The sequence below is a fragment of the Mobula birostris genome, unplaced genomic scaffold, assembly GCF_030028105.1.
Source record: "Mobula birostris isolate sMobBir1 unplaced genomic scaffold, sMobBir1.hap1 scaffold_2139, whole genome shotgun sequence".
In the NCBI taxonomy this organism is placed as follows: Eukaryota; Metazoa; Chordata; class Chondrichthyes; order Myliobatiformes; family Myliobatidae; genus Mobula; species Mobula birostris.
This window is the reverse complement of record NW_027275187.1, coordinates 1-17,500: the sequence shown is the minus strand read 5'-3', so window position 1 is coordinate 17,500 and position 17,500 is coordinate 1. Positions and strand designations below refer to the sequence as shown.

The following is a 17,500-nucleotide window of genomic DNA, read 5'->3' as shown; positions in this document are numbered from 1 at the left end:
GTTGAGGGGTGATAACTGTCCCTGAACCTGGTGGTGTGGGTCCTGAGGCTCCTGTCCCTCCTTCCTGATGGTTGAGGGGTGATAACTGGTCCTGAACCTGGTGGTGTGGGTCCTGAGGCTCCTGTACCTCCTTCCTGATGGTTGAGGGGTGATAACTGTCCCTGAACCTGGTGGTGTGGGTCCTGAGGCTCCTGTCCCTCCTTCCTGATGGTTGAGGGGTGATAACTGGTCCTGAACCTGGTGGTGTGGGTCCTGAGGCTCCTGTACCTCCTTCCTGATGGTTGAGGGGTGATAACTGTCCCTGAACCTGGTGGTGTGGGTCCTGAGGCTCCTGTACCTCCTTCCTGATGGTTGAGGGGTGATAACTGTTCCTGAACCTGGTGGTGTGGGTCCTGAGGCTCCTGTACCTCCTTCCTGATGGTTGAGGGGTGATAACTGTTCCTGAACCTGGTGGTGTGGGTCCTGAGGCTCCTGTACCTCGTTCCTGATGGTTGAGGGGTGATAACTGTGCCTGAACCGGGTGTTTTCGGACCTGAGGGTCCTGTCCCTCCTTCCTGCTGGTTGAGGGGTGATAACTGTCCCTGAACCTGGTGGTGTGTGTCCTGAGGCTCCTGTACCTTCTTCCTGGTGGTTGAGGGGTGATAACTGTTCCTGAACCTGGTGGTGTGGGTCCTGAGGCTCCTGTACCTCCTTCCTGATGGTTGAGGGGTGATAACTGGTCCTGAACCTGATGGTGTGGGTCCTGAGGCTCCTGTACCTCCTTCCTGATGGTCGAGGGGTGATAACTGTCCCTGAACCTGGTGCTGGTTTCGTGTAGATGTGCTCAATGGTGTGGAGGGCAGTATCCCCTACCTTTTTTTTTTGTAGGATTTGCATGTTTTGTGGGGGGAAAACCTGTCCCGTTAAACCTTTCCCCTCTGACCTTGAACTTGTCACCTCTAGTTTTCAACACCCCGACTCTGGCGACCGGCCGCATTATTGGTGCCCCTCCTGGTTTTATAGACATCTGTTAGGGTTTCCCCTGGGCTTCCTATGCTCCAGGGAAAACTGCCTGCGCACTCCCTGTAACTCGATTCCCTCCAGTCCCCGTGCATCTTTTCCGCGCCCTCTCAGCGTTAATCCCACCCGGCCCTACAGCCGGGCGACTGGAGCTCCACGTGGTCCTCCCCGTGCGGCCTGGCCGACCTCTTGTACGGCTGAAACGGGACGTCCCGCCTCCTGCCCTCGGTCCGATCGCCGAGCCCGGAGGGTAGGTCGCGAGCGTTCCGCCTCCAGCCGCGGTGACGTCCCCCCTCCCCCCCTCCCCGGTTATCGGCTGCGGTGCGCGTCGGCTCCTGGGATGTCTGCGGCTCGCACCGTAGCCCTGGCCCGCGCACGCTTCTGAGGATTTTCTTGGAGGTCCTGTGCCGCACTCCTGCCAGTGTTCTGTGTCCTCCGTGGGCTGAGGCGAGTGACGGAGGACCGCGTTGTCTTCGATGAGGACAGCTGACCCCCCCACCGTCTCTCCTGTGTGGCGTTCTGGGGCAATCTCCACGCTGGGCTTGCTACGTTCCCTTTGCTGAACTGGGCTCCAGGCTCGGAGGTCGACCCCCGCAAGCAAGCAGCCCACCCCTGTTCCCGTGTTCAGTGCCCTGCCCGACGTAGGCCGGCGAGCGTTCGCCTTCCTCACCGCCCCTGTCTCTTGGGGAGCCGTGAACCTGTAGCCCTGGGTCTCTCTCTCTGTGTTTTACAATACCGCCCCCCCGCCCCCCGCCCAGCCATTCTCTCAGCACGTGCCCTGCCCCGTATTTGACTTGCTGAGAGTCAAACATGAAGAGTGAGGAGATGTTGATGAGGCTCCGTGGGGCACTGGGGAGACCTCATTTGGAGTATTGCGTGCAGTTTTGGGCCCCCTGTCTTGGAAGGGATGTTATATAACCATATAATAATTACAGCACGGAAACAGGCCATCTCGGCCCTTCTGGTCCGTGCCGAACTCTTACTCTCACCTAGTCCCACCGACCTGCACTCAGCCCATAACCCTCCATTCCTTTCCTGTCCATATATCTATCCAATTTAACTTTAAACGACAACATCGAACCTGCCTCGACCACTTCTCGTTCCACACAGCCACCACGCTTTGAGTAAAGAAGTTCCCCCTCATGTTACCCCTAAACTTTTGCCCTTTAACTCTCAACTCATGTCCTCCTGTTTGAATCTCCCCCACTCTCAATGGAAAAAGCCTATCCACGTCAACTCTATCAATCTCCCTCATAATTTTAAGCACCTCTATCAAGTCCCCCCTCAACCTTCTACGCTCCAAAGAATAAAGACCCAACTTGTTCAACCTTTCTCTGCAACTTAGGAGATGAAACCCAGGCAACATTTCAGTAAACCTCTTCTGTACTGTCTCAATTTTATTGATGTTCTGATGTTGGAGAGAGTTCGGAGAATATTTACGAGGATGATTCCCGGAGTGCAGGGGCTGACATATGAGGAGCGTGTTTGTCGGCTCTTGGACTGTATTCGTTAGAGTATAGAAGAATGAGAGGGGATCTCCATAAGACAAAGGGGCAGAAGCCGGCCATTCGGCCCATCGAGTCTGCTCCGCCATTGTATCATGAGCTGATCCATTCTCCCATTTAGTCCCACTCCCCCGCCTTCTCACCATAACCTTTGATGCCCTGGCTACTCAGATACCTATCAATCTCTGCCTTAAATACACCCAATGACTTGGCCTCCACTGCTGCCCGTGGTAACAAATTCCATAGATTCACCACCCTCTGACTAAAAAAAATTTCTTTGCTTTTCTGTTCTGAATGGGCGCCCTTCAATCCTTAAGTCATGCCCTCGTGTACTAGACTCCCCCATCATGGGAAACAACTTTGCCACGTCCACTCTGTCTCATAGGAACATCTCGAATGGGGGAGATTCAAACAAGAGGACATGACTTTAGAGTTAAAGGGCAAAAGTTTAGGGGTAACATGAGGGGGAACTTCTTTACTCAGAGAGTGATGGCTGTGTGGAACGAGAAGTGGCTGAGGCAGGTTCGATGTTGTCGTTTAAAGTTAAATTGGATAGATATATGGACAGGAAAGGAGCGGAGGGTTACGGGCTGAGTGCAGGTCGGTGGGACTAGGTGAGAGTAAGCGTTCAGCATGGACTAGAAGGGCCGAGATGGCCTGTTTCCGTGCTGTAATTTTTATATGGTTATACGGTTTATGACACAGAAGAATGAGAGGGGATCTCATTGAAACATTTCGCATGTTGAAAGGGTTGGACAGAGTAGATGCGGAAAGGCTGTTTCCCTTGGTGGGTGAGTCCAGGACAGGAGGCCACAGTCTTAGAATTAGAGGGCACCCATTTAAAACAGGGATGAGGAGAAATTTTTTTTTTAGCCAGAGGGTGGTGGATTTCTGGGATTCGTGGCCACGTACAGCTGTGGAGGCCCGATTGTGGAGGGTGTTTGAGGAGGAGATTGATAGGTAGCTGGTCAGTCGGGGTATCAAGGGGAAAAAAGGCTGGAAATTGGAACTAGGTGGGAGAATAGTTTAGCTCGTGGTGGAGTGATGGCGCAGACTTGATGGGCCGAATGGCCTACTGCTCCTTTGCCTTGTGATCTTGTGAAAATCGTCAGGATTGTTTTTGGAGGGAGGGGAGAGGGCTGGTTGCAGACCGACCGATCCCGGTAGCTGAGGCAGTGGGCTTGCAAAACGGGTGGGGGGGGGGCGTGGGTCTTCTCCGATTGTCCGCCGGTGATTATCGGTGCTGCACGGAGCCCCGTGCGTTGGGGCGGCTCCTTTCTCGCGGTGCACGCCGGCGACCCGGACGTAGGGGGCTGGTTGCTCTGTCGGCCCGGTCTGCGGACGGCACGGAGGCAGGTCGGGGGGGCGGGTGGGTGGTGGTGTCGAGGAAGCGTGGAGCCTGCGGAAGGACTTGGAGGGGGTTCGGGGAGCGGGCAGAGAAGGGGACGGACGGGAGACGGTGTCGGGCGGCGTGCGGCCGTGCGCTCCGGTAGCAGAAATAAACGTGGGGACTCTTCTCTAAAACGGGGAGAAAATCGGCAGACCTGAGGCGCCGAGGGACTTGGGAGCCCTCGTGCAGGGTTCCCGGAGGGTTAACTTGCCGGTGGGGTCAGCGGTGAGGAAGGAAAGTGTTAAGAGTTCATTTTCAAGAGGGCTAGAATATAACAGCAAGGACATCGTGCTGAGGCTTCGTAAAGCGCTGGTCAGACCGCATTGTGAGCAGTTTTGGTCGTCTCATCTCAGAAAGAGTGCGCTGGCCTTGGAGAGGGTCCAGAGGAGGTTGACGAGAACGATCCCGGGAATGAAAGGGTTAACCTTTGAGGAGTAACACACATCAAAGTTGCTGGTGAACGCAGCAGGCCAGGCAACATCTCTAGGTCAACTGTCCAAGTCCCTTTTCCCAATCACCTCTTGGCTCCATCCCTCCCCCTCCTGTCTTCTCCTATCATTTTGGATCTCCCCCATCCCCCTCCCACTTTCAAATCCCTTACTAGCTCTTCCTTCAGTTAGTCCTGACGAAGGGTCCTGATCCTAGAGATGCTGCCTGGCCTGCTGCGTTCCACCAGCAACTTTGATGTGTGTTGCTTGAATTTCCAGCATCCGCAGAATTCCTCGTGTTGGCGTTGAACCTTTGAGGAGTGTTTGATGGCTCTGGGAGCCTGCACTCGTTGGAGTTTAGAACAATGAGAGGAGGAATCTCGCTGAAACCTATCGAATATTCAAAGGCCCTGATAGAGTGGATGTGGAGAGGATGTTTCCTGTAGTGGGGTGAGTCTAGGACCAGAGGACATAGATAGAGTGGATGTGGAGAGGATGTTTCCTGTTGTGGGGGAGTCTAGGACCAGAGTTCACAGATAGAGTGGATGTGGAGAGGATGTTTCCTATAGCGGGGGAGTCTCGGACCAGAGGACACAGATAGAGTGGATGTGGAGAGGATGTTTACTGTAGTGGGGGAGTCTAGGACCAGAGGACACAGATAGAGTGGATGTGGAGAGGATGTTTCCTGCAGTGGGGAAGTCTAGGACCAGAGGACACAGATAGAGTGGGTGTGGAGAGGATGTTTCCTGTTGTGGGGGGAGTCTCGGACCAGAGGACACAGATAGAGTGGTTGTGGAGAGGATGTTTCCTGTAGTGGGGGAGTCTCGGACCAGAGGACACAGATAGAGTGGATGTGGAGAGGATGTTTCCTATAGTGGGGGAGTCTGGGACCAGAGGACACAGATAGAGTGGATGTGGAGAGGATGTTTCCTATAGTGGGGGAGTCTCGGACCAGAGTTCACAGATAGAGTGGATGTGGAGAGGATGTTTCCTGTAGTGGGGGAGTCTAGGACCAGAGGACACAGATAGAGTGGATGTGGAGAGGATGTTTCCTGTAGTGGGGGAGTCTCGGACCAGAGGACACAGATAGAGTGGATGTGGAGAGGATGTTTCCTGTAGTGGGGGAGTCTCGGACCAGAGGACACAGATAGAGTGGATGTGGAGAGGATGTTTCCTATAGCGGGGGAGTCTCGGACCAGAGGACACAGATAGAGTGGATGTGGAGAGGATGTTTACTGTAGTGGGGGGAGTCTAGGACCAGAGGACACAGATAGAGTGGGTGTGGAGAGGATGTTTCCTGTTGGGGGAGTCTCGGACCAGAGGACACAGATAGAGTGGTTGTGGAGAGGATGTTTCCTGTAGTGGGGGAGTCTCGGACCAGAGGACACAGATAGAGTGGATGTGGAGAGGATGTTTCCTATAGTGGGGGAGTCTGGGACCAGAGGACACAGATAGAGTGGATGTGGAGAGGATGTTTCCTATAGTGGGGGAGTCTCGGACCAGAGGACACAGATAGAGTGGATGTGGAGAGGATGTTTCCTGTAGTGGGGGAGTCTCGGACCAGAGTTCACAGATAGAGTGGATGTGGAGAGGATGTTTCCTATAGCGGGGGAGTCTAGGTCTGGAGGGCACAGCCCCAGAATGGAAGAATGTTCCTTCAGAATTGAATTAAATTGACTTTATTTCTTACATCCTTCATGAGGAGTAAAATATATTCATGATGCGTCTCCATCTAAATGTGCAATTTGTAGTAGTTTATAATAACTATTATGTACGACAGAACAGTCAATGTAACATAGAAATACTGTTGTGTCAGTGGGAATTAATCAATCTGATTGCCTGGTGGAAGAAGCCATCCCGGAGCCTGTTGGTCCTGGCTTTTATGCTGCGGTACCGTTTCCCGGTCGGTAGTAGCTGGGACAGTTTGTGGTTGGGGGTGTCTTTGGTCCCCAATGATCCTTCGGGCCCTTTTCACGCACCCGTCGCTGTAAATGTCCCGAATAGTGTGAAGTTCACGTCTACAGATGTGCTGGGCCGTCCGCACCACTCTCTGCAGAGTCCTGCGATTGAGGGAGGTACGGTTCCCATAACAGGCAGTGATGCAGCCAGTCAGGATGCTCTCAATTGTGCCCCTGTAGAAAGTTCTTAGGATTTGGGGGGCCCATACCAAACTTCTTCGCCCTTCTGAGGTGAGAGAGGCGCTGTTGTGCCTTTTCACACACACGGCCGGTGTGTACAGACCACGCGAGATCCTCAGTGATATTTATACCGAGGAACTTAAAGCTGTTCCCCCTCTCAACCCCAGATCCATCGATGCCAACTGGGGGTTAGCCCGTCTCCGTTCCTTCTCCAGTCCACGATCAGCTCCTTTGTTTTGGCCGCTTTCTTGACACCACCCCATGTCGGGGTGACGGCTTCTCCTCTGCCGCCTGCCTCACCGTGATGAGTTGAGATGAGGCCAACCAGTTCAGTGTCGTCGGCAAGTTTAACAGGAGCCGCGGGTGGCGACACGGGGCTGGGGTGCGTGGAGAGCGACGGGAGGGGGCTTAGGACGCGGCCCTGACGGGGCACCCGTGTTGAGGGTCAGAGGAGCAGAGGTGAGGAGGGATTTCTTCAGCAAGCGGATGGGTGGAATTCGGAGGCCGATTGATTGGGTGCATTCAAAGTGGAGGTTCATAGGTCAGAGGTTACGGGGCGCAGGCAGGAGAGCGGGGCTGAGAGGAGGACGAACGAGGTGGGCACGAGGGCCCAGCGGCCACCGGGGGGAGGGGGCGGAGGTCAGAGGTGGGCGTGCTGTGTTGACCGACTCTCCCCTGTCTTGCTCCCCCCTCCCCACCCACCCCGAAACAGGATACCCCTTTGCCTTCTTCCACCGGTGGTTCCTCTGGGGCCGGGGGCCCCACCTAGTGCATTACTACAACTCCGTGCTCGGCCTCTGGATGGCTTACTTCAACTTTGGTGAGGATCCGGGGCGGAAGGAGGGAGGGAGGGTCGCGAGGTTCTTGCGGGAGGCGGGAGGGGCGGAGGGAGAGCGGGCGAGGGAGAGGGTGGGCGGGAGAGGAGGGGAGAGGGAGGGTGGGAGACAAGAGACTTGGAGGGAGAGGGTGGGAAGGGGTGCGTGCGGATGGGATAGGGAGAGAGGGATGCGGGAAGGGCAGGAGGGAGGGGGAGGGCGCGGCGTTGGGCGGAGGCTGCGGAGAGAGCAAGTAGGCGGGCCAGCAGAGGGAGATCGAGGGACTGCCTGCCGACCCGGGTCGGGGGAGGGCGGTGTGGCAGAGGTCGGGCTGTGGAAAGGGGCGCGGTGGGGAGGGCAGGCACGGAGGCAGACCAGGCGTCCTGTGGGAATGATGCTGGTGTGAAATCGGCGAGCTCAGCCCCAGTGTGAGAGCTGATCTCTCCTGCGTCTCTGTTCATCTCTGACACGGAGTCTCTCTCCTCTCCCTCCATCCTTCTCCCCCCCCCCCCGATAGGTTGGCACATGCTGCACTCCCTCGCTTGTGTCGTTGTCCAGTTCCTGATCCTCAGGCTGATGGGGAGGACAGCCACCTGTATCGCCTCCACTTTCCTCTTCCAAATGGTAATGTTGCCGGGGGACTGCGCACTGGGTACGGACCCTCGTCCCTGTCTCTGCAGGGCTGGCACACGCACTCCCGGGGCCAGACACACAGAGTGAATCTCCCTCCACACCGTCCCATCACACACTCCCGGGGCCAGACACACAGAGTGAATCTCCCTCCACACCGTCCCATCACACACTCCCGGGGTCAGACACACAGAGTGAATCTCCCTCCGCACCGTCCCATCACGCACTCCCGGGGTCAGACACACAGAGTGAATCTCCCTCCGCACCATCCCATCACACACTCCCGGGGTCAGACACAGAGTGAATCTCCCTCCACACCGTCCCATCACACACTCACGGGGTCAGACACACAGAGTGAATCTCCCTCCACACCGTCCCATCACACACTCCCGGGGTCAGACACAGAGTGAATCTCCCTTCACACCGTCCCATCACACACTCCCGGTGTCAGACACACAGAGTGAATCTCCCTCCACACTGTCCCATCACGCACTCCCGGGGTCAGACACACAGAGTGAATCTCCCTCCGCACCATCCCATCACACACTCCCGGGGTCAGACACAGAGTGAATCTCCCTCCACACCGTCCCATCACACACTCACGGGGTCAGACACACAGAGTGAATCTCCCTCCACACCGTCCCATCACACACTCCCGGGGTCAGACACAGAGTGAATCTCCCTCCACACCGTCCCATCACGCACTCCCGGGGTCAGACACAGAGTGAATCTCCCTCCACACCGTCCCATCACACACTCCCGGGGTCAGACACAGAGTGAATCTCCCTCCACACCGTCCCATCACACACTCCCGGGGTCAGACACACAGAGTGAATCTCCCTCCACACCGTCCCATCACACACTCCCGGGGTCAGACACACAGAGTGAATCTCCCTCCACACTGGGGAAGGGGTGCAGGGGAGGGAGGGGGTGACGGAGACGGGTGGAGAGAGAGTATGTTGTACAGTTGCTTACATTCTGACGTTTGTCCGTCCTCCTCCCCCTCCTTGTCTGTTCCTTTCCCTTTCCATGTTCCTCCTTTCTTCCCCCTCCCTCCCCCCACCACCCCCACCCTGTCCGCCACACCGGCAGACCTACCTCTCAGCGGGCTACTACTTCACGGCCACTGAGCAGTACGACATCAAGTGGACGATGCCCCACTGCGTGCTCACCCTCAAGCTGATCGGTCAGTGCTGGGGCACCGGTGGCGGGGTGGGTGGCTGGGACAGGGCTCGTGCCTTCCGGGACCTTGTGGAGAGCCCCTCCCTCCTCTTCGTCCCGTCCCGTCTCCCTGACCAGTGTTCCCTCTACGCCAGGGGTCCCCAACCTTTCTCGCTCCGCGGACCTGTTTAATATTGACAGTATTCTTGCGGGCCGGCCGACCGGGGTGGGGGGTGTTCAAGTCGGGTTAAACTCACCTCAGCATGTCTTTTGCAGTTAGGGTTGCCCCACTGTCTCACTCCCAAACCAGGGACAAAAGTAGCAGTCAAATCCCAGGACACTTGTGTTTACCCCGAGAAAGACTACCATGACCACGAAGCCTTGCGCGGGCACCTGTGTGCGGCTATGTGTGACGTGCGCGTACGTGCCGATTTTTTTCCGCCCACAAATCGGTTTTGGCTTAATCTTCCCGACTACACCGTACATACATTATTTCTACTTTATATAGGCTGTGTATTTGTCGTATCATTCCTGTTTTTACTATATGTTAGTGTTATTTCCGGTTTTATGTGTTATTTGGTATGTTTTGTTAGGTTATTTTTTGGATCCGGGAACGCTCAAAAATTTTTCCCATATAAATTAATGGTAATTGCTTCTTCACTTTACGCCATTTCGGCTTACGAACGGTTTCATAGGAACGCCCTACCTTAGCGGGGGAAATACGGGACAAGGGCGGTCCCGTATGGGACAAGCCAATTTAGCCCAATATACGGGATGTCCCGGTAAATACGGGACAGTTGGCAACCCTACGTTCAGGTTGAATGGTGGGCGTGACAAAGAATTAAGAAAGGTGCAGCTGACTCGTATTGCTTCCTCGCGGCCCGGTCGCACATGGTGGTTGGGGACCACTGCTCTAAGGAATTTAAACCACCCGCAAAAGGTCTTCGCCCCCACCTCCATTGGCATGTGAAGTATATTTCATGAATTGAATTGACTTTATTTCTCGTTCTTCACACACGCGGGGTAAAAATCTTCGTTATGCGTCTGTCTCAATGTGCAATCATAGCAATTTATATTAAACGGAGCAGTTGACGTAAATATAGGGTGCACTCAAATCAGCGTGAGTTCATCAGTCTGATGGCCTGGTGGGAGAAGCTGTCCCGGGGCCTGTCGGTCCTGGCTTTTCTGCTGCGGTACCGTTTCCCGGACGGTAGTAGCTGGGACAGTTTGTGGTTGGGGGTGACTCGGGTCCCCAGTGATCCTTCGGGCCCTTTTTGCACACCTGTCTCTGTAAATGTCCTGAATCGTGGGAAGTTCACATCTACAGATGTGCTGGGCTGTCTGCACCACTCTCTGCAGAGTCCTGCGATCGAGGGAGGTACGGTTCCCGTACCAGGCAGTGATGCAGTCAGTCAGGATGCTCTCAATTGTGCCCCTGTGGAAAGTTCTTAGGATTTGGGGGGGCCCATACCAAACTTCTTCAACCGTCTGAGGTGAGAGAGGCGCTGTTGTGCCTTTTCACACACACGGCCGGTGTGTACAGACCACGCGAGATCCTCAGTGATGTTTATACCGAGGAACTTGAAGCTGTTCACCCTCTCAACCCGAGGTCCATTGATGTCAATGGGGATAGCCTGTCTCGGCTCCTCCTGTCGTCCACAACCAGCTCCTTTGTCTTTGCGACGTTGAGGGAGAGGTTGTTTTCTTGACACCGCCCTATCAGGACGGCGACTTCTTCTCTGTAGGGCTGCCTCGTTATCGTTTGAGACCAGGCCAGTCAGTGTAGTGTTGTCGGCAGATCTGATGAGCGGGTTGGGGCTGTGGGTGTTGACACGGTCATGGGGTGAACAGGGAGCACAGGGAGGGGGCTTAGGACACAACCCCGAGGGGCTCCTGTGTTGAGAGTCAGAGGGGCAGAGGTGAGGGAGCCCGCTCTCATCACCTGCCGGTGACCCTGACAGGAAACCCAGGAGCTGGCCGCACGAGAGGCAGGGTCAAGGCCGAGGTCCCCGAGCTTTTTTTTTTTAGTTTACTGCCCGCGATGGTAATTTATTTTTCTCGATGTGGAGAAGCTTCTTCCACAGATCACTGAAAGTTGCCTCACAGTTAGATAGGGTAGTTAAGAAAGCTTATGGGGTGTTAGCTTTCATAAGTCGAGGGATAGAGTTTTAGAGTCGTGGGGTAATGATGCAGCTCTATGAAACTCTGGTTAGGCCGCACTTGGAGTACTGAGTCCTGCGCTGGGCTGTCCACCCCACTCTCTGCAGAGTCCTGCGATCGAGGGAGGTACAGTTCCCATAACAGGCAGTGATGCAGCCAGTCAGGATGCTCTCAATTGTGCCCCTGTAGAAAGTCTTTAGGATTTGGGGGGGCCCATACCAAACTTCCTCAACCGTCTGAGGTGAGAGAGGCGCTGTTGTGCTTTTTTCACCCACACGGCCGGTGTGTACAGACCACGCGAGATCCTCAGTGATGTTTATACCGAGGAACTTGAAGCTGTTCACCCTCTCAACCCCAGATCCATTGATCTCAACAGGGGTTAGCCCATCTCCGTTCCTCCTGTAGTCCACAACCAGCTCCTTTGTTCTTGTGAACGCACACAATCACGTTTCCTTTTCCTGGTTTCTGACGCGGAGGGCGTCGACAGCGTGTGGAGTTTGCGATGACCAGTCTGCAGACGGCACTGTGGGCTTGTTTGCCCTGTTTGTATTGAAGAAATTGTTGGTTCATTATGTTGAATACACAAGAAGTAGCAGGCCTGGTATGAGCTCCTAGTTCATTTAAAGCGGAATGGGCTCATGAAACAGGAGAAACTGCTGCTCTGAAAGCTCACGAGGTCAGAGGAAATCAGAAACTGGGGTTGCCCGCGTGAGTTGTCGCGAGGCAAAAGTGGCTGGGGAATTTGCGAGCGGGCAGGAGTGGAATGATGTTTGGAAACTCGGCTTTCTAAAGCGTCATTCAGCGAGCAAATCGGATTTGGACGGCGTGCAAAAGCCCCCAGCGGGAACGTCCCCTGTTGCCCGCTGCAATACAATTTTGGAAAATGCACGCTCATGCACTTTGGTGGCAGAAATAAGCGTGCAGGCTAATTTCTAAACGGGGAGAAAACCCAGGAGTCTGAGATGCAGAGGTCCTTGTGCAGGAAACCCTGAAGATTGACTTGCAGGTTGAGTCGGTGGTGAGGAAGAAAAATGTCACGTTTGTCTTCATTTCAAGAGGTCTAGAATACAAGAGCAAGGATGTGATGCTGAGGTTTTATAAGGCACTGGTGAGGCCTCACCTTGAGCATTGCAAACAATTTTGGGCCCCTCATCTTGTAAAAGACATGCTGGCGTTGGAGAGGGTCCAGAGGAGGTTCACAAGGAAGATTCTAGGAATGAAAGGGTTATCGTACGAGGAGCTGGGTCTGTACTCGCTGGAATTCAGAAGGATGGCGGGGGGGAATCTCATTGAAACCTTTCGAATGTCAAAAGGCCGAGTAGATGTGGAACGGACATTTCCCGTGGTGGGGGAATCTAGGACAAGAGGGCAAGATAGGACAAGAATCTAGGACAAGATAGAGGGGCGCCCTTTCAAAACAGAGATGCGGAGAAATTTCTCCAGCCAAAGGGTGGCGAATTTGTGGGATTTGTTGCAACATGGCAGCCTGTGGAGGCCAGGTCGTTGGCTGTATCTGAGGCAGAGATTGATAGGTTCTTGATTGGACGCGGCACCAAAGGTTACGGGGAGAAGGCCGGGAATTGGGGTTGAGGAGGAAATGGGGGGGAGAAAAGGATCGGCCGTGATCGAATGGCGGAGTAGACTCGATGGGCCAGACGACCGAATTCTGCTCCTACGTCTTACGGTCTGAAAGCAACAATTAAGGGTTCTGAGGTAGAGCCAGGCTTGAGTGGAGTCCGTGGCCAGATCTTATCGAGAAACAAGCGAGAGAGAAAACATCCCGTGAAAAGCAGTTCTGGGGGCCGGAGAGGTCAGGGGAGGGCAGCCTGACCGATTCAGGCTGACAGGACGGCGACAGTAACTCAGGTAACCACCCGTTACTACAGCGGCATGCAGCGGAGCATCCCTGAACGCACAGCACGTCGAAGCTCAGTGGCAGAAGGCCACGAACGTGCACTCGGTGGCCTCTTTGTTAGGTCCAGGAAGCTCCTGATTCAGCAGCCGCTGAGTGGATTTCAGAATACAATTTGAGGGAAATTCTTTTTCCATCATTCATTTTCTTGCGGGCGTTCATGGTAGAAGGAAAAAAATCCAATAGAATTCAATACAAAGAAAATGGCAGGATACTTGGAAGTGTGGAGGAGCAGAGGGATCTGGGGGTACATGTCCACAGATCCCTGAAAGTTGCCTCACAGGTGGATAGGGTAGTTAAGAAAGCTTATGGGGTGTTAGCTTTCATAAGTCGAGGGATAGAGTTTAAGAGTCGCGATGTAATGATGCAGCTCTATAAAACTCTGGTTAGGCCACACTTGGAGTATTGTGTCCAGTTCCGTTCGCCTCACTATAGGAAGGATGTGGAAGCATTGGAAAGGGTACAGAGGAGATTTACCAGGATGCTGCCTGGTTTAGAGAGTATGCATTATGATCAGAGATTAAGGGAGCTAGGGCTTTACTCTTTGGAGAGAAGGAGGATGAGAGGAGACGTGATAGAGGTGTACAAGATAATAAGAGGAATGGACAGAGTGGACAGCCAGCGCCTCTTCCCCAGGGCACCACTACTCAATACAAGCGGACATGGCTTTAAGGTGAGGGGTGGGAAGTTCAAGGGGGATATTAGAGGAAGGTTTTTTACTCAGAGAGTGGTTGGTGCGTAGAATGCACTGCCAGAGTCAGTGGTGGAGGCAGATACACTAGTGAAGTTTAAGAGACTACTAGACAGGTATATGGAGGAATTTAAGGTGGGGGCTTATATGGGAGGCAGCCGAAGGGCCTGTACTGTGCTGTACTATTCTATGTTCTAGAATCGATGGAAAAACTTGGCCCAGTGTGCCAAAGAAATTTCAGGAATAATGCTGGGAGCGTGCGTTCTGGAGTTCTTGAAAGGAAGCCTGTCGGTTGTGGAGTCAGTCCGGTGTTGAGTTGAGTGGAGTTTTCCACGTCGGTTCGGGAGCCTGGAGGTCGAGGGGTTAATTCTCAAATCGGTTTCAACGGGTGCAGTCAATGTCGGAGGAATGTATTCTTTTTTTCTTCTTCGCAAACGTCCGCCGAATCTCACCTGGTTCCTCAACACCAGCTCCGCAGCAAAGGGAGCCCAGCAGCGACTCTGCTTTCTGCGAAGGCTGAGAAAAGTCCACCTCCCACACCCCCCATCCCCACCACATTCTTACAGAGGTTGTATCGAGAGCATCCTGGGCAGCTGCTTCACGGTCTGGTTCAGGAATTGCACCGTCTCGCATCGCAAGACCCTGCGGCAGATCGTGAGGTCAGCTGAGGAGATCATCGGGGTCTCTCTTCCCGCCGTCACAGGCATTTACACAAAGCTAACAGCATTATGAGGACCCCACGCATCCCTCATACAAACTCTTCTCCCTCCTGCCATCTGGCAAAAGGTACCGAAGCATTCGGGCTCTCACGACCAGACTGTGTAACAGTTTATTCCCCCGAGCCATCAGACTCCTCAATACCCAGAGCCTGGACTGACAGCAACCTACCGTCCTCTACTGTGCATATTGTCTTGTTTATTATTCATTGTGATGCCTGCACTGTTCTGTGCACTTTATGCAGTCCTGGGTCGCTCTGTAGTCTAGTGTAGTTTTTGTGGTGTTTTATGTATGTCACGTACCCCGTGACAGGTTAAAGAACCAGCAGAGATGGAAAACACCTTGCAGTCCAGTATTGCTATTAACTAATAATATTTATTAGTAACTACGCAATACAGTAATATAAATGTAGATAAATCAAACAGGTTAGCAATGATTATATGTAAGTAAGTATGGAAATATATGAACACCAAGTTTCTTTGGGTCTCGGGGTAAATAGATAGTCTTACGATGATGAGTAGAGTTCAGTTAGTTCGTGGTATTGAGTTGAGTGGCGATGGAGAGAGAGAGAAGGAGAGGTTTGAGTCTTCAGGTGAGCTGAAGCCATCGATCTTCCCGTTGTCCTCCGAAATCCTTTAGAAGTCACCGACTGCGACCACGACAAAGGGGACGGTTCTTCTCTAGTGGAGCTATCAACCCAGGTGAGGGTTGGACACACGAATAACTCCCCACCGGTCACACCCTTTTCACACTGCGAGAGCCTCTGATCGATCCGCGTGATCGATCGTCGATAAACATACGTTTTCTGTGCGCACAACAAAGCTCATTCAGTGTCCGAAGCCATGTGTCTGTCCATTTATCGTCTGACCTTCTATTTATCTCACCGTGCCGAATATAACTGTCACTCAAGCAGCTCCTCCCCTCTCTCTCTCTCTAAGAATACAGAAGCTGAAAGCAATGTCCTTGTAAAAATGTGAACGTGCTGCGGAAAACTCATAACATCATCCAAAGCTGTCTTCATCTCTCTCTCTCTCTTAAAAACAAGATGTCGGTGTTATATCTCAACACTCTCCCCCCCTCCCCAACTCCCCCTCCCCCCCTCCCCGCTCCCCCCTCCCCTCCCCTCCACTCCCCGCTCTCCCCTCCCCTCCCCTCCCCTCTCCCCTCTCCCCTCTCCCCTCTCCCCTCTCCCCTCTCCCCTCTCCCCTCTCCCCTCTCCCCTCTCCCCTCTCCCCTCTCCCCTCTCCCCTCTCCCCTCCCCCCTCTCCCCCCCTCCCCCCCTCCCCCCCTCCCCTCCCCCCTCCCCCCTCCCCTCCCCCCTCCCCCCTCCCCCTCCCCCTCCCCCCTCCCCCTCCCCCTCCCCCCTTCCTCCTCCCCCTCTCCCCCTCTCCCCCTCTCCCCCTCTCCCCCTCTCCCCCTCTCCCCCTCTCCCCCTCTCCCCCTCTCCCCCTCTCCCCCTCTCCCCCTCTCCCCCTCTCCCCCTCTCCCCCTCTCCCCCTCCCCCCTCTCCCCCCCTCCCCCCCTCCCCCCCTCCCCTCCCCCCTCCCCCCTCCCCTCCCCCCTCCCCCCTCCCCCTCCCCCTCCCCCCTCCCCCTCCCCCTCCCCCCTTCCTCCTCCCCCTCTCCCCCTCTCCCCCTCTCCCCCTCTCCCCCTCTCCCCCTCTCCCCCTCCCCGCTCCCCCCTCCCCTCCCCTCCACTCCCCGCTCTCCCCTCCCCTCCCCTCCCCTCTCCCCTCTCCCTCTCCCCTCTCCCCTCTCCCCTCTCCCCTCTCCCCTCTCCCCTCTCCCCTCTCCCCTCCCCCCTCTCCCCCCCTCCCCCCCTCCCCCCCTCCCCTCCCCCCTCCCCCCTCCCCTCCCCCCTCCCCCCTCCCCCTCCCCCCTCCCCCTCCCCCTCCCCCCTCCCCCTCCCCCTCCCCCCTTCCTCCTCCCCCTCTCCCCCTCTCCCCCTCTCCCCCTCTCCCCCTCTCCCCCTCTCCCCCTCTCCCCCTCTCCCCCTCTCCCCCTCTCCCCCTCTCCCCCTCTCCCCCTCTCCCCCTCCCCCCTCTCCCCCCCTCCCCCCCTCCCCCCCTCCCCTCCCCCCTCCCCCCTCCCCTCCCCCCTCCCCCCTCCCCCTCCCCCTCCCCCCTCCCCCTCCCCCTCCCCCCTTCCTCCTCCCCCTCTCCCCCTCTCCCCCTCTCCCCCTCTCCCCCTCTCCCCCTCTCCCCCTCTCCCCCTCTCCCCCTCTCCCCCTCTCCCCCTCTCCCCCTCTCCCCCTCTCCCCCTCTCCCCCTCCCTCCCCCTCCCCCTCCCCCTCCCCCTCCCCCTCCCCCTCCCCCTCCCCCTCCCCCTCCCCCTCCCCCTCCCCCTCCCCCTCCCCCCCTCCCCCTCCCCCCCTCCCCCTCCCCCTCCCCCCTCCTCCCCCTCCCCCCCTCTCCCCCCCCTCCCCCCTCTCCCCCCCTCTCCTCCCCTCTCCCCCTCCCCCTCTCCCCCTCCCCCCTCCCCCTCTCCCCCTCCCCCTCCCCCCTTCCTTCCTCCTCCCCCCTTCCTCCTCCCCCTCTCCCCTCTCTCTCCCCTCTCTCTCCCCTCTCTCTCCCCTCTCTCTCCCCTCTCTCTCCCCTCTCTCTCCCCTTCCTCCTCCCCCCTTCCTCCTCCCCCCTTCCTCCTCCCCCTCTCCCCCTCTCCCCCTCTCCCCCTCTCCCCTCTCTCTCCCCTCTCTCTCCCTCTCCCTCCCCTCTCTCTCCCTCTCCCTCTCTCTCTTTTCAAAAGCACAGTTCATAGGGGTCATCCAGGACCTCGTCACATGTAGTTCAGTGTAGTTTTTCTATTGTTTCATGTAGCACCATGGCCCTGAAAAACATTGTCTGGTTTTTACTGTGTACTGTACCGGCAGTTATGGTCGAAATGACAATAAAAAGTGACTTGACTTGAAACAGAGAAGTGCCCCAAAGAATGATTGGCAGTTAAATGTTCGAACCC

At 55.8% G+C, this 17,500-nt stretch overlaps 1 protein-coding gene across 1 annotated transcript in view; it reads left to right on the top strand.

Annotated features, from left to right (window-relative positions):
• The window catches only part of lpcat3 (lysophosphatidylcholine acyltransferase 3), a gene marked incomplete at its 3' end in the record, with an annotated part of 35,590 nt that extends 26,473 nt beyond the window's left edge, over window positions 1–9,117 (top strand). The window contains exons 2-4 of the mRNA XM_072250202.1: window positions 7,173–7,280; window positions 7,793–7,899; window positions 8,998–9,117. Of these exons, the coding sequence (XP_072106303.1) occupies window positions 7,173–7,280; window positions 7,793–7,899; window positions 8,998–9,117 (335 nt within the window). The remainder of the gene's footprint in view (window positions 1–7,172; window positions 7,281–7,792; window positions 7,900–8,997) is intronic.
• Window positions 9,118–17,500: the final 8,383 nt, after the last annotated feature.